Source organism: Syngnathus scovelli, chromosome 1, assembly GCF_024217435.2.
Source record: "Syngnathus scovelli strain Florida chromosome 1, RoL_Ssco_1.2, whole genome shotgun sequence".
Lineage (NCBI taxonomy): Eukaryota > Metazoa > Chordata > Actinopteri > Syngnathiformes > Syngnathidae > Syngnathus > Syngnathus scovelli.
The window spans coordinates 8,521,887-8,535,861 of record NC_090847.1 but is presented as its reverse complement, the minus strand read 5'-3'; the positions used below and the strand labels follow the sequence as shown (position 1 = coordinate 8,535,861).

At 48.0% G+C, this 13,975-nt stretch overlaps 2 protein-coding genes across 3 annotated transcripts; one reads left to right on the top strand and one right to left on the bottom strand.

Annotated features, from left to right (window-relative positions):
* Positions 1-35: 35 nt before the first annotated feature.
* Positions 36-7,250, bottom strand: LOC125984616 (phospholipase A and acyltransferase 3). Of its 2 annotated transcripts, none has more exons than XM_049746643.1 (5): positions 7,111-7,250; positions 5,902-5,950; positions 5,376-5,484; positions 1,196-1,464; positions 36-670 (listed from the first exon to the last, which is right to left on the bottom strand). In XM_049746643.1, exons 1-5 carry the CDS (start codon positions 7,167-7,169, stop codon positions 602-604), a joined length of 555 nt encoding a protein of 184 aa, XP_049602600.1. In that variant the 5' UTR covers positions 7,170-7,250; the 3' UTR covers positions 36-601. The 2 variants fall into 2 exon arrangements, with proteins under 2 accessions (XP_049602600.1, XP_049602593.1); XM_049746636.1 differs by having other exon boundaries at positions 36-644.
* Positions 7,251-7,592: 342 nt separating this feature from the next.
* Positions 7,593-13,822, top strand: ints5 (integrator complex subunit 5). The gene is made up of 4 exons (XM_049746242.2): positions 7,593-7,841; positions 8,885-9,137; positions 9,469-11,445; positions 11,987-13,822. Exons 1-4 carry the CDS (start codon positions 7,765-7,767, stop codon positions 12,692-12,694), a joined length of 3,015 nt encoding a protein of 1,004 aa, XP_049602199.1. The 5' UTR covers positions 7,593-7,764; the 3' UTR covers positions 12,695-13,822.
* Positions 13,823-13,975: the final 153 nt, after the last annotated feature.

Genomic DNA, 13,975 nt, shown 5'->3' with positions numbered 1-13,975 from the left:
AGTGTTCTTGTCTTGACAAAATACAAGTGAACTAGTAAATTTAGAAAATTTATTTCACCAGATTTAGACACTTGAGACTGTATACATACAAATCATGGATCTGAGAAAAAAAATGTATTCCAAAAGGAGTTACAGATAAATGTTACAAATTCTTATCAAACTAAACACAAAACTACAAATCTCTCTATTTATTGCAAAAACGCTCTCATTCACAAGGTTTGCAAATATAAGTGTGCTTTCTTCCCCATTGTTTTTTTTAGACTGGTTATACAGCAGGGGTTACCAACCTTTTTGAAACTGTGAGATACTTGGCTACTGTTTAGTGCAAAGGACTATTAGTGTGACACATGTGAAATAACAAATGTGCTCCAATTACCGTTAATCATATTATGATTAATCATTATTCCCAAAAGAATATTCATATCATCGTTGAGGGCTACCTGGTTGATGACTCCTGGTTAACAATATGTGTGCAGCCTTGCTGGTGAATCGCTGAATTCAAGGAGCAGTATCCTTTCTGTTTTGTGTTACTCTTTGTGCTTGTCCTTGTTGCCTCCTAGCAGTGTTGTCAACAGAGCTGCTATGCCTACAACACCCAGGGTCAGTGCGCCTGCAGCCAGAGCAGTTTCTCCCTTTTGACGCACCTACAAAGAGAAGTAACTTGTATCTTCTGTAAAAAAAAAAAAAAGGTTTTCTTTTTTTTTTTTTTTGAAGGGCTGGTTTTTGGATGATACTACTACGTCACCAAACAGGATTCTTATGCACTTACAGAATCTAATGATATGCAATACAACAAACCATATAAATAAAACCATTTATTAAAGATGTATTTGTTAAGCAGTAGAGTTTATATTACGTCAACCATTTGAAAATAACGTACTGGACATCTCCAGTACTTGCTCTTACTATCTGGTCTTTCTAACATTACAAAAGCAATGTCAACAAAAAATATCGAGTGCTCACATCAATGTAAAGTGAGCAATTGAGGTGGTTAGGTTTACAAAATATTTTTTTCTTCAAAAACACAGCAGGAGAGAGTGAACTAGGGTGACACAGACAGGACTCACTTGGCCATGCCATTCAAAGGCACAACACATGAAATGACTCCAGTCTGTGTGACTTTTGGCACTGTAACCGACAGTACATTATCCATCTCCTGCTTTGTATTTTTCATTGTGTAAATGTTTCCACCTACCTGCCGGGATTCGGGCTTGCCGTAACGCAGGCGAGTGGCAAAATGCTCACAATTGTTTTGGAAAACGCAGTATGACAGCTCCTTGTCCACTAGGTCGAGTGCGTCCCTCACAATCAAGTAGATGGGACGGGGCTGACACTTTGAGTCCAGCAAGTTGTTGATCTTCCAGGGGTTGTCACCGACCACTTTCCACAGCTCCTCCTTCTTCACAATGGCGGTGTTCGACAGAACGGACATCATGCTGTTCACACCTGCACCTGGGACTTCAGCTACGGTTGAAAGAGTAGTGCAAAGGGAGAGACGTATCAAGCCTCCTAAAACATCTCAACTTCATATGAGATTAAACTCTAAATGGTGGCAGTTGTGTTCTGATTCCCATTTAACAGAAGTTTGAATATTATTCTGAACATATCCCCAATTATGAAATGATGTGCACCCTTGTGTGACCGCTCAAAAAGATTTCTAAAAAAATTCAACTGAGTTGTACAAGTCCCCCTCCGTGAGTTGTCACCTTATCGTGGTGGAGGGGTTTGCGTGCCCCTATGATCCTAGGAGCCATGTTGTCGGGGGCTTCATGCCCCTGGTAGGGTCACCCATGGCAAACGGGTCCGAGGTGAGGGGTCAGACAAAGCACGGCTCACAGAAGCCCCTTATGATGAGAAAAATAAATGGACTTCGTTTTCCCTCGCCCGGACGCGGATCACCAGGGCCCCCCTCTAGAGCCAGGCCTGGAGGCGGGGCTCGAAGGCGAGCGTCTGGTGGCCGGGCCTTCGCCCATGGGGCCCGGCCGGGCACAGCCCGAAAAGGAAACGTGGGTCCCCCTTCCCATGGGCTCACCACCTGTGGGAGGGGCCAAAGGGGTCGGGTGCAGTGTGAGCTGGGCGGCGGCCAAAGGCAGGGACCTTGGCGGACTGATCCCCGGCTGCAGAAGCTGGCTCTTGGGACATGGAATGTTACCTCTCTGGCTGGAAAGGAGCCCGAACTGGTGTGCGAGGCAGAAAAATTCCGACTAGATATAGTCGGACTAGCCTCCACGCACAATTTGGGTTCCGGTACAAGCCCTCTCGAGAGGGGCTGGACTCTCTTCCACTCTGGAGTTGCCCACAGTGAGAGGTGTCGAGCAGGTGTGGGTATACTTATTGCCCCCCGGCTGGGCGCCTGCACATTGGGGTTCACCCCGGTGAACGAGAGGGTAGCCTCACTCCGCCTTTGTGCGAGGGGACGGGTCCTGACTGTTGTTTGTGTCTATGCACCAAACGGCAGCTCAGAGTACCCACCCTTCTTGGGGTCCCTGGAGGAAGTGCTGGAGAGCGCTCCTTCTGGGGACTCCATCGTTCTACTGGGTGACTTCAATGCGCACGTGGGCAATGACAGTGAGACCTGGAAGGGCGTGATTGGGAGGAACGGCCCCCCCGATCTGAACCAGAGCGGTGTTCAATTATTGGACTTCTGTGCTCGACACGGATTTTCAATAATGAACACCATGTTTAAACATAAGGGTGTCCATGTGTGCACTTGGCACCAGGACACCCTAGGCCGCATCGACTTTGTAGTCGTGTCATCGGATTTGCGGCCGCATGTTTTGGACACTCGGGTGAAGAGAGGGGCGGAGCTGTCAACTAATCACCACCTGGTGGTGGGTTGGCTCCGATGGTGGGGGAAGATGCCGGTCCAACCTGGCAGACCCGAACGCTCTGTGAGGGTCTGCTGGGAACGTCTGGCAGAATCTCCTGTCAGGAAGAGTTTCAACTCCCACCTCCGGCAGAGCTTTTCCCACGTCCCGGGGGAGGCGGGGGTCATTGAGTCCGAGTGGACCATGTTCCGCGCCTCCATTGTTGAGGCGGCCGACCGAGGCTGTGGCCGTAAGGTCGTTGGTGCCTGTCGTGGCGGCAATCCCCGAACCCGCTGGTGGACACCGGCGGTAAGGGATGCCGTCAAGCTGAAGAAGGAGTCCTATCGGGCCGTTTTGGCCTGCGGGACTCTGGAGGCAGCTGACAGGTACCGGATGGCCAAGCGGAACGCGTCTTCGGCGGTTGCTGAGGCAAAAACCCGGGCGTGGGAGGAGTTTGGTGAGGCCATGGAGAATGACTTCCGGACGGCTTCGAGGAAATTCTGGTCCACCATCCGGCGTCTCAGGAGGGGGAAGCAGTGCAACGTCAACACTGTTTACAGTGGGGGTGGCGTGCTGCTGACCTCGACTCGGGACGTCGTGAGTCGGTGGGGAGAATACTTTGAAGACCTCCTCAATTCCACCTACACACCTTTCATTGCGGAAGCAGGGCCTGGAGACTCTGAGGCGGATTCTCCAATCTCTGGGGTCGAAGTCACTGAGGTAGTTAAAAAACTCCTCGGTGGCAAGGCCCCGGGGGTGGATGAGATCCGCCCGGAGTTCTTAAAGGCTCTGGATGTTGTGGGGCTGTCATGGCTGACACGCCTCTACAACATTGCGTGGACATCGGGGACAGTGCCTCTGGATTGGCAGACTGGGGTGGTGGTTCCCCTCTTTAAGAAGGGGGACCGGAGGGTGTGTTCCAATTACAGGGGAATCACACTCCTCAGCCTCCCCGGTAAGGTCTATTCAGGGGTGCTGGAGAGGAGGGTCCGTCGGGAGGTCAAACCTCGGATTCAGGAGGAGCAGTGTGGCTTTCGTCCTGGCCGTGGAACAGTGGACCAGCTCTACACCCTCGGCAGGATCCTCGAGGGTGCATGGGAGTTCGCCCAACCAGTCCACATGTGTTTTGTGGACTTGGAGAAGGCGTTCGACCGTGTCCCTCGGGAGGTTCTGTGGAGGGTGCTTCGGGAGTACGGGGTGCTGAGCCAACTGATAAGGGCGGTTCGGTCCCTGTATCACCGATGCCAGAGTCTGGTCCGCATTTCCGGCAGTAAGTCGGATTCGTTCCCAGTGAGGGTTGGACTCCGCCAAGGCTGCCCTTTGTCACCGATTCTGTTCATAATTTTTATGGACAGAATTTCTAGGCGCAGCCGAGGCGTTGAGGGGGTCCGGTTTGGGGACCTCAGCATCGCGTCTCTGCTTTTTGCAGATGACGTGGTGCTGTTGGCTTCTTCAGGCCGTGATCTCCAGCTCTCGCTGGAACGGTTCGCAGCCGAATGTGAAGCGGTCGGGATGAGGGTCAGCACCTCCAAATCCGAGTCCATGGTCCTCGATCGGAAAAGGGTGGAATGCCCTCTCCGGATCGGGGATGAGATCCTGCCCCAAGTGGAGGAGTTCAAGTATCTTGGAGTCTTGTTCACGAGTGAGGTGAGGATGGAGCGCGAGATCGACAGGCGGATCGGTGCAGCGTCGGCAGTAATGCGGACCCTGTACCGGTCCGTTGGGGTGAAGAGAGAGCTGAGCCAAAAGGCAAAGCTCTCAATTTACCGGTCGATTTACGCTCCTACCCTCACCTATGGTCACGAGCTATGGGTCGTGACCAAAAGAACGAGATCCCGGATACAAGCGGCCGAAATGAGTTTTCTCCGCAGGATGTCCGGGCTCTCCCTTAGAGATAGGATGAGAAGCTCGGTCATCCGGGAGAGACTCGGAGTAAAGTCGCTACTCCTCCACGTAGAGAGGAGCCAGATGAGGTGGCTCGAGCATCTTATCAGGATGCCTCCTGGACGCCTCCCTGGGGAGCATGTCCCACCGGTAGGAGACCCCGGGGACGACCCAGGACTCGCTGGAGAGACTATGTCTCTCAGCTGGCCTGGGAACGCCTTGGGATCCCCCGGGATGAGCTAGATGAAGTGGCTGGGGAGAGGGAAGTCTGGGAGTCCCTCCTAAAGCTGCTGCCCCCGCGAACCGACCCCGGATAAGCGGAAGAAGATGGATGGATGGATGGATGGATGGATGGATGGATGGATGGATGGATGGATGGATGGATGGATGGATGGATGGATGGATGGATGGATGGATGGATGGATGGATGGATGGATGGATGGATGGATGGATGGATGGATGGATGGATGGATGGATGGATGGATGGATGGAGTTGTACAAGTCGCAGGTCACTTAATCATGGAAAAAGTTACGACTTTGTTTTGTCTCTTTAATACCACAAAAACTGACATTTGAAAAGGGATGTGTAGACTTTTTATATTCACTGTAGAATGTTCCAGTGTGTTGTGTTCCAATGCGTGATGCTTCTGGTCAGCATTAGGCTATTATGGGACTACAACTCACATAATGGTGCCAAATGAACTACATAGCCATTGCCGACATAGATAGCCCAGTGCTCGTAGGATCCTCTGAAGATCTCTATTAAGTCGCCAGGCTGAGGTTTGTCATCGTACTTTTGGGTGGGGGGGGGGTCAGGAAGAGAACATAAAACAGAAGTATACTGTCAGTGGATGGTATATCAAACAATCACTTCTCAGCCATGTTTATTGTCTGCTGTCGTTTGAAAGTAATGATGATGGTTAACATGCACTCTGAGACTCAAATGTTGTTTAGTCAAAACGAAACCTGAATATAGATCAGTTAAGCTTGCAGATACTCTGACTGAATTGTGAACACTGCATCCATGGCAGAAAAGTAAGGGTTATAAAACATCATCCTGTAAATGCGGAGGTGGCCAGAGAGGGACAAAGGAACACACTGCTTGTAAGAATACCCCTTGTAAGAACAATTTGCATTAAAACAATTGTTGAAAACAATAACATTCTGACTTGGGCAAAATAAGTGCTTCTAAAAAAAGATTGGTTTTTACCTGTGCTGATGCCATGTCTCTATTGAATTTCTCGGTAGACTTTGACACTCTGAAGAAAAAACAAATGGAGAAAAAAAGTCAATTAATTTGACAATTTAAATTGCACAATTTCTGCCTGAAAGGGAACTATCCTGACTGTACAGCTTCTTGGTCACCTCAATAAATTGAAAATTCCTTATTAACGTGGGATAAACCCCTTGAGACGCTCGTTTCCGAGGGTGTCCCACACAACACAAATACATAACAGCACACCAGACAGAAATAGAAAAAAAAGCTGAGAACTTACAATAACACAACAAAAAACAGCATTAACAAGAGGAATCAAATGTAGTTTGACAGTATAATTTTTTTAAAATTAGAAACACTAACAATAGGGTTTTAAATAATTAAACAAGGTATTTTTTTTCAAGGAATGGACAACAAACGGAGAGCAGGATAAGCGATGTTGAAAATGGACAATAAACGATTATGAGCAGGTATTCTAGTCAAATAATTGGGGAGACACCTTCCATTCTCACGTCAAATAGTGGGAGCGAGTTGTGGCTTGGCGGCTCGGTGGAGCACTGGGTAGGTAGAACGTATGCCTCACAGTTAGGAGGGTGCGGGTTCGATTCCACCTCCGGCCCTCCCCGTGTGGACTTTGCATGTTCTCCCCGGGCCCGCGTGGCACTCCGGTTTCCTCCCACATCCCAAAAACATGCTTGGTAGGCACTCCAAATTGTCCCTAGGTGTGAATGCGAGTGCAGATGGCTGTTTGTCTCTGTGTGCCCTACGATTGGCTGGCAACCGGTTCAGTATGTCCCCAGCCCACTGCCCGATGACGGCTGGGATAGGCTCCAGCATACCCGCGACCCCCGTGGGGACTAAGCGGTTCGGATAATGGATGGAGGTGTGGCTTCAAAAGAAACGAAACTTAGAGTGTGTGTACGTGTGTTTTATCTATGATAGGTAGGGAATCACCGCAGTCCAGAGACAGCGCTTTCAGGGGACGTAGGGTAGCGTTTCAAATAACACTCTACACAATCTCACATATTATTGTTATAATCCTGCATGCATTTCTTAATTACTTAAAATAATTTAAGGGTTTCCAAACACCCTTTGTTGTGATCTTATGCTAAACTGCACATAGCCTCGGAAAATCAATTAAAAAAGAGTCACCATAAAATCACATTGAGGTAAAAGTTTCGTTTTCATTGTGGCTGTCCTTACCTTGTTGTCCACTGATGAGTATGTGCACTGTAAAAACGGAACCAAAAGTCATTCCCCATAAATCCACAGCAAGAATTGCTATAGTTCAAACGTCACAGATCAGCTGACCATGTCCTTCAAAATAAAAGCGTCACCACTGTGTAGTGCTGTAGTACTGGACTGTATCCAACCTCCAAATATAATAATAATAATAATAATAATAATAATAATAATAATAATAATAATAATAATAATAATAATAATAATAATATAATTTTAAACACTTGCTCTTATTTTCTTTTTTTCGAAGAGAAAACAGACATGCCCATTTTAGAACGCAAATGTGCTTTTATTTAAAAAAAAAAACATGGATCAGAAGCTTGAATAGAAGCCTTAATTGTGCCAAGCAAACGTTTCCCACCGCATCCATTTTTTTAAAGAAAAACACTATAGTTTTAGGACACAAGATGTCGCTAACAGTATTAGTTGATGCCATCGTTTCATTATTCTCCATCGAAGAAGGAGAAACTTCCGGCCAAGCAGCGCCTTTTCGGCGTATTCTTCCCTTTGCTGTTTGACTGAGAATACGATAAACGTGTCATAATTGCTCACATTGAGGCATCGAAGCCGCTGGCGTGTTTTTGATGTAACGCTTCAATGTAACGAGAGCAAGCGATGTCCGTGGCATTTAATGGGAGTCCGCTGAATGCGATGCAGAGCTCACACACTCACACACAGCTGCCTGTCCTGAGGTGAGTGAGTGGTGCTTGGAAGCGGCTGGGTGCCTCACCGTGCCTCAACCCTACGCAAGATTCGCTTTTAAATTTACTATCAAATTGAACCGAAACATATAAGCAAGACTTCAAATGTTCGGTAACATTTAACAGGCAACCGCTAAAAGTAAGGAAACTTTAGTTGGTAGTCTTGGTTGTATTACCACACCTTCTCCATATATATCGTATACTTCTGGAAAGCTCGTTTATTTGCGTTTTAAATGATGCCATATATAATGTGTGCCATCCCACAGCAGTGTGGGACCTCTGACCAAGCTTGATGAGGATGCGCATGCCTGTTGTGGATGTGGATGCTTTTACCACACGCTACTAAGTCTTTATTTTTAAATGAATGCATTACCAGTTATGACTTGCTTCTTAAAACTTCAATCCACATTGTGCCGCTTACTGTCAACTGAAAATGACATGTTTGATGGCTCAGATAGGAACCAATCGCCGCTCACCTAATGTTCACAAGCTGAGCCGTAATTGGTGGTTACCTCGGCCCTCAACATGTGGTGCAATGTGGATTGAAGTTTCAAGAAACAGGTCATAACTGGTAATGTATTAATTTAACAACTTTTAACGTTTGCAATTTGGCATTAAATTGGAATATACAGGACAGAGAAATTGGTCCCCTTAAATGTTTTTAAATCCAAACTGAAAGACATGTAAACCTTCATTAGAAAATGTCAATACGCTCTTAAATGGCTGGCAATGAGTTTTGGTGTGGTGAGAACCAAAACAGTCATTTTATTTAGCTTTCTTGTAATGCTTTATGAAAATAATTCAAACAATCAATCAAAAGAAAAAATATCGTGAACTAAGAGGAGAATTAGCTGTTTGTTACTCTCTATTTTGTAGTGCTGTATATAGTATGAATTCTCATGTGTCATCATTTCCCTCATCAAAATGCACCTTCATTTCTTCTAACTTCCTGCAACACAAAACATCATGTCGCCGACCGCTCCGCTTCATCGACAGGGATGTGAGTTTTTTAATGGCCACTATTTCTTCTTTAGTGGCCAGGAACTGTCTCAGGAGATCAAGTCATTCATCAGTGGCATTGACACAGTTCAGGGTCGTAAGCTCAGTGTTCGAGAACACGCCCGCTGCGCTGTGCGTCTGCTACGCTCCGTCCCAGCCTGTCGAGGAGCTGTGCTGGAGCATCTGAGGGGTGTCTATGACGAGCATGTCTCTGTCTTCCTGCACCACCTGGAGACCGAGGGCGTTGGCAGTTCTGGTCTCAGCTCAAATCTGGAGGACATCATTCAGGTGGGATGATCTCAAATGTTCCAACTAAGTAAAATGTCTGGCATGTGTGTTTCACCCTTAAAATTGCTAGGTTAAAAATTGGACCGGCCCAAGAAGTTGGGTCAAATTGACTCCAATCTCCTAAAAAAACAAATTCCCCCTGTGAATTACTCAACTCGCACTCTGTGTAGTCAGTGGCCATTTGCACACTATCACTTGTACGCTCTAAAAATAAAGGGGTGACAGTGCATCCCTATCATCTTGATGTTTTTTGTTTTAGATCCATGTTCCTCTCATTTTTGGAAAAAAATAGAGTTTTCCGAACCTGAATTTGGGTTTTGATTTGTTGCAGGAAGTTCATGGCGTACTTTCAGAGTTCATTCGCCTTAACCCGCGGGCTTGGGCCCCTCTGGTGTCCAGCTGGGCTGTGGACTTACTGGGTCAGCTCAGTAGCAAACATGCCGGTCGAAGAGTGGCCCCTCACTCCTCCAGCCTCAATGAGCTGCTTCAGCTTTGGATGTCTTGCGCAGCCACTCGTTCCCTCATGGAGGCCTACTCTCAGTGTTTAGCTGCAATGCTGGCCTGGTGCCCCGATGCCTGCGTCGATGCGCTATTAGACACCTCGGTCCAACATTCCCCGCATTTCGACTGGGTGGTGGCTCACATTGGCTCTGCCTTCCCCGGGACGATCATCAGCCGAGTCCTGGCCTGTGGACTCAAAGATTTCTGCTCCCACGGCACCAAGGACCAAGGGCTGCTGGTGAACGGGGTGGACAAAGGCAGCCGAGTGCCGAAGATCGGCTCGGTGGTGGGAATCCTGGGACATCTGGCAGCGCACCACTCTGACAGCATCAGGAAAGAGTTGCTAAGGATGTTCCAGGAGAGCCTGAGTCCTTCCAGTCCCATGTCTCCTACTTCGTCCTCAACCTCCTGGGAGGGCTCTCCTCAGCTACGTCGAGCCGCCGTACCGTTTCTCCTTCAGCTGGCCGCCATGTCTCCCAACCTCTTTGGTGCCGTGTCTGCTGAGCTGGTGGATCTGCTGCGGCCACCCATCCTGCTCCAGTTGCACAGTTTGTTGCAGGGAATCCCAAGAGAAGAACTGGATAACATGCTGAGCTTAGCCGTCCACCTTATATGCCAAAGCCCATCAGGGGGTGCGCGGGTTCTTCGCTTTCTGGCAGACACGGCCACGCCGGCTTCGGTCATCATCTCTGGTCCTACGCCATCCCCTCACGAAGGTGTCAGAGAAGGTTGCGATAGCCTCCTGCAAATGCTGCTCCTGCATCTCCATAAGTTGGTGTACAACCGCTCGGACGGGGCGGACGGACATCCCCATCACTCAGCTTCCCCACAGCCACCGATCGTCATCCCGTTCTTGGAGGAGCTGCAGACGCATGTCGGTGAGCTGTGCGCCGAGACGCTGCGACTAGAGAGGAAGCGGCACCTCTGGCTGCATCAGTTGCTTTGCCTGCTATCGGTGTATGGTGGCCCCAGCGTGGCAACCGAGGCCCTCTGTCAGCTCCTCACTCAGGCCCGCAACCCGGAGGAGTTGGCTCTCGCCTGGCAGCTTCACAACACGCTCTCGTCCTGCATGGCAGGGCTAATTCCTGCGGCCGTGGCCCACTGTGTGGCCCAGATCCACACGCACACCTTGGGACCCCGCCAGCTAAGGCAGCTGCTGCTAAACCTGGCTACAGTTATCCAGAGTCAAGATGAAGACAGAAGAGGAACACCAGATGCTCAGTCCACCATGGCTGTCCAGATGGGATCCGCAGTTTCCGTGCACCTCCACGATTTCAGCCCACTGCTCCTGCACGGCGATCCGGCCGTGTCCCACGCTGCGGTGCGGCTCCTGTCAGCCAGCCCGCTCCCTCGAGCCGCCACCCCGGCACACCTGCTCCTGCTCTCCCGTGCCGCTGTCGCTCATTTCTTCCTCGCTCTGCGGAGGCGAGGAGAAATGGGGATGGCGGGAAGGGACGGGGGGCAGGTAGCCGAGGCTGTGAGCTGTTCCGTTGCGTTGCTGTCCCGTTTTGCCGCATACTCCCCTTTTACTCTCAAGGCAGTGCTTCAGCAGTTGGTAGAGGGAGTGCTGCATAAAGGCAATGCCGGACTATTTGGAGGGCAGATTGCAGACATGTCAGGCGCTCCTGTACCATCCCAGTCGGGATCCCCTGATCTGGGAGCCTCCTTGTTGGACATCAACTGTCGGTTCGGTACGACCGTTAACTTTTCAGGAAGCGTGTGGTCTGTGTTTCACGCCGGGGTGATCGGCAAGGGATTGAAGATGCGTACTGCTTCACCTCAACCTGATCCATCTGGGGTGACCCTGGTGAGTAAAGTTACTCCTGGGGTTAAAAACTGCCCCATTTCCAACAAACCGCTCAGTTTTTACCATTTATTTTTCTCTTTCCATTGTAAAAGGGTTAGGGCTATATTGTCCCACTTGCACTTTATCGTCGGGGTACCAGTCGCAGCAGAATGGTACAGTTGCTCATGTATGGTGGAGCTTAACACGCTGCTGTCAAGTGATTAGTCTAATGCAGTCATTCTTGACCTTTTTTTTTTTTGCATATCCAGGAAAAAGACTTATTGAGGTTACAAATGTTTTTTTCCAACAGTGACCTGGTTTACTCTAATGATGACATAACTATTTTCAGTTCCAGGGTGACAACTATTAAGAACCACTGGTCTCGAGAACTGTCTTGGTTGAATGTGAATTTATCCTACACACCACAGTGAGCATAAGCCTGATCAGATTTACCAATCTGAGACGTACTGCTTGGTGGAATGTGGTTTATCTGGTGCCCAAAGACTAAAAAAATGATGGCGTTGAGTTGTCTTGCCTCACCTTTGTTTTCTCATTTCTTTAGAACATCCAGACATTGCTGACCGTCGTGGTCCAGTGTTGTAGCTCCTCCGGTTTCAACGGCTCAAGGCCACCGGCAGACCCTGACGAACCACCGCCCATCAATGCTGAGGCAGCCAAGGTGGTTGCTGTCACGCTGGTGGAAAATGTATGTCCGGACGTGGCCAATGGCGAGCTGTCGTGGCCTCCGGAAGAGCACGCCCGCACCACGGTGGAACGAGACATTCACATTCGCCGCTGCTTTGAGGCCCACCCTGCGCTCTTCACGCTGCTTCAGGTAGTGGCAGCAGGACGCCCGGCTCTTTGTTACTGCTCAGCTCTGCTCAGGGGCCTCTTGGCCACCCTGCTGGCCCACTGGGAGGCGTCTCGCGAGGCCTCATCCACAGACTCCCCGTGGCACCTGCGGGCCTCCTGCCTCCTGGTGTTCTGCATGGGTGAGGGCCAGCTGCTGCCTCCTGTGCTGGCTAATGTCCATGAGGCTTTCTCTCACCTTGCGCCTTTTGAGGTGAGGTTGCTGCTGCTGGCAGTGTGGGAGTACGTGAGGGCCAATGGTCCCATGCCTCAGAAATTTGTCTTCAATCCAGACAAGGGTCTTTTCTGCAGAGATTTCTCCCGGGACGGTGATGTGGCGCGATACGTGTCACCGATTCACAGTGTCTTGCATAAGAACATTGACAGACTGGGACACCTCTGCTGGAGGTTTCAACTCTGAGAGAAACATTGGGATATCCATAAAGGGAGGAAAATAAATGTAACATTGCTCTACGAGTGGACTTCAGTTCTCCTGTCATTGGAATTTACTTTCTTGCGTATAGCTGTGTGCATGTATGCATATCTTTTGTATTAGATTTTTAGACTTTATACTTTTCTAATGGGTTCTCTCTGTGATAAAGAAAAGTGTACTGAAGATTGACTCACCTGCACTTAATCCTACAAAACCGAGCAATTGTATATTTCATTCTGATTCAGGAACTCAAATCTCTCATTTTTACTGTAGCTCATCAGTATAAATTGAATATTGATCATTCTTTCACACTTGGCCTACATGCTTTAAAAGGTTCAAATTGCAAACTGGGGTTTGTACCACTTGCAAAAAAAATAAATCGCATAGTTGTCAGATGCGCCTTGAATTCAATATTTTGCTACTTCAGCAACCATAATTTGATTGTGATCCTATTTTTTCTTGAGAATCAGACAAAAAAAACTTCCAGAAAGATGTGAATGTTTTTTTTTAAAAATAAAGCTTTCCAACCTTTGTATAAACAAAATATTGCATGATGATTTAATTTAATCTATTTTTGCAAGGCTTTTACTTGAGAATCAAGTAAACCAACCAACCATTACATAATTCAGGCACCGTGTGTTTAAAATGTGTGTTTTCATGCCTGCTTGTGTCAAGTGTGCACAACTGGGATCCAAAAGTGTTCAGTTCGATGTGGCAATATAGAATACTCATACATTTGATACTGTTAGTTGAAAATATGGGACATTGTTCTTTTGTGTGAAACTTCAAGGTGAACTGAAAATGGACTATAACATTTATGGGTTAACTGAATTTGACCTTTAATCCTCTGTTCAGTGTTTCAGTACTTTTGCTCAACTTGATGTTCTCTATTGAGTACCTGAAGGCAAAATTCACATGTTTTATGAATTAATTAACCAATACATGTCCAGTCCAATTTGAATTGTTTTTTACATTTTGACATCATGTGCTGACACCTTGGAAGACACCTACCAAGTTAAAAGCTCACAAGGCTTGACCTCAGAGCCCTACTGGGTTCATATTCAGAATGGAAATTAAAATGATTTTAAGCAAGTAAACTACAATAACAAATGAAAACTTTGATTCTATCTTTATATTTTCTTTATTCGAAAAGCCCCATTTGCATTTACAAGACATTATACTCTTATATTCACCGAATATAAATGCTGTGGCTAGTCGAAAAGCTTATAAATGCCCTAGCTCCACTCACCATCTCAATTACCCCGGAAG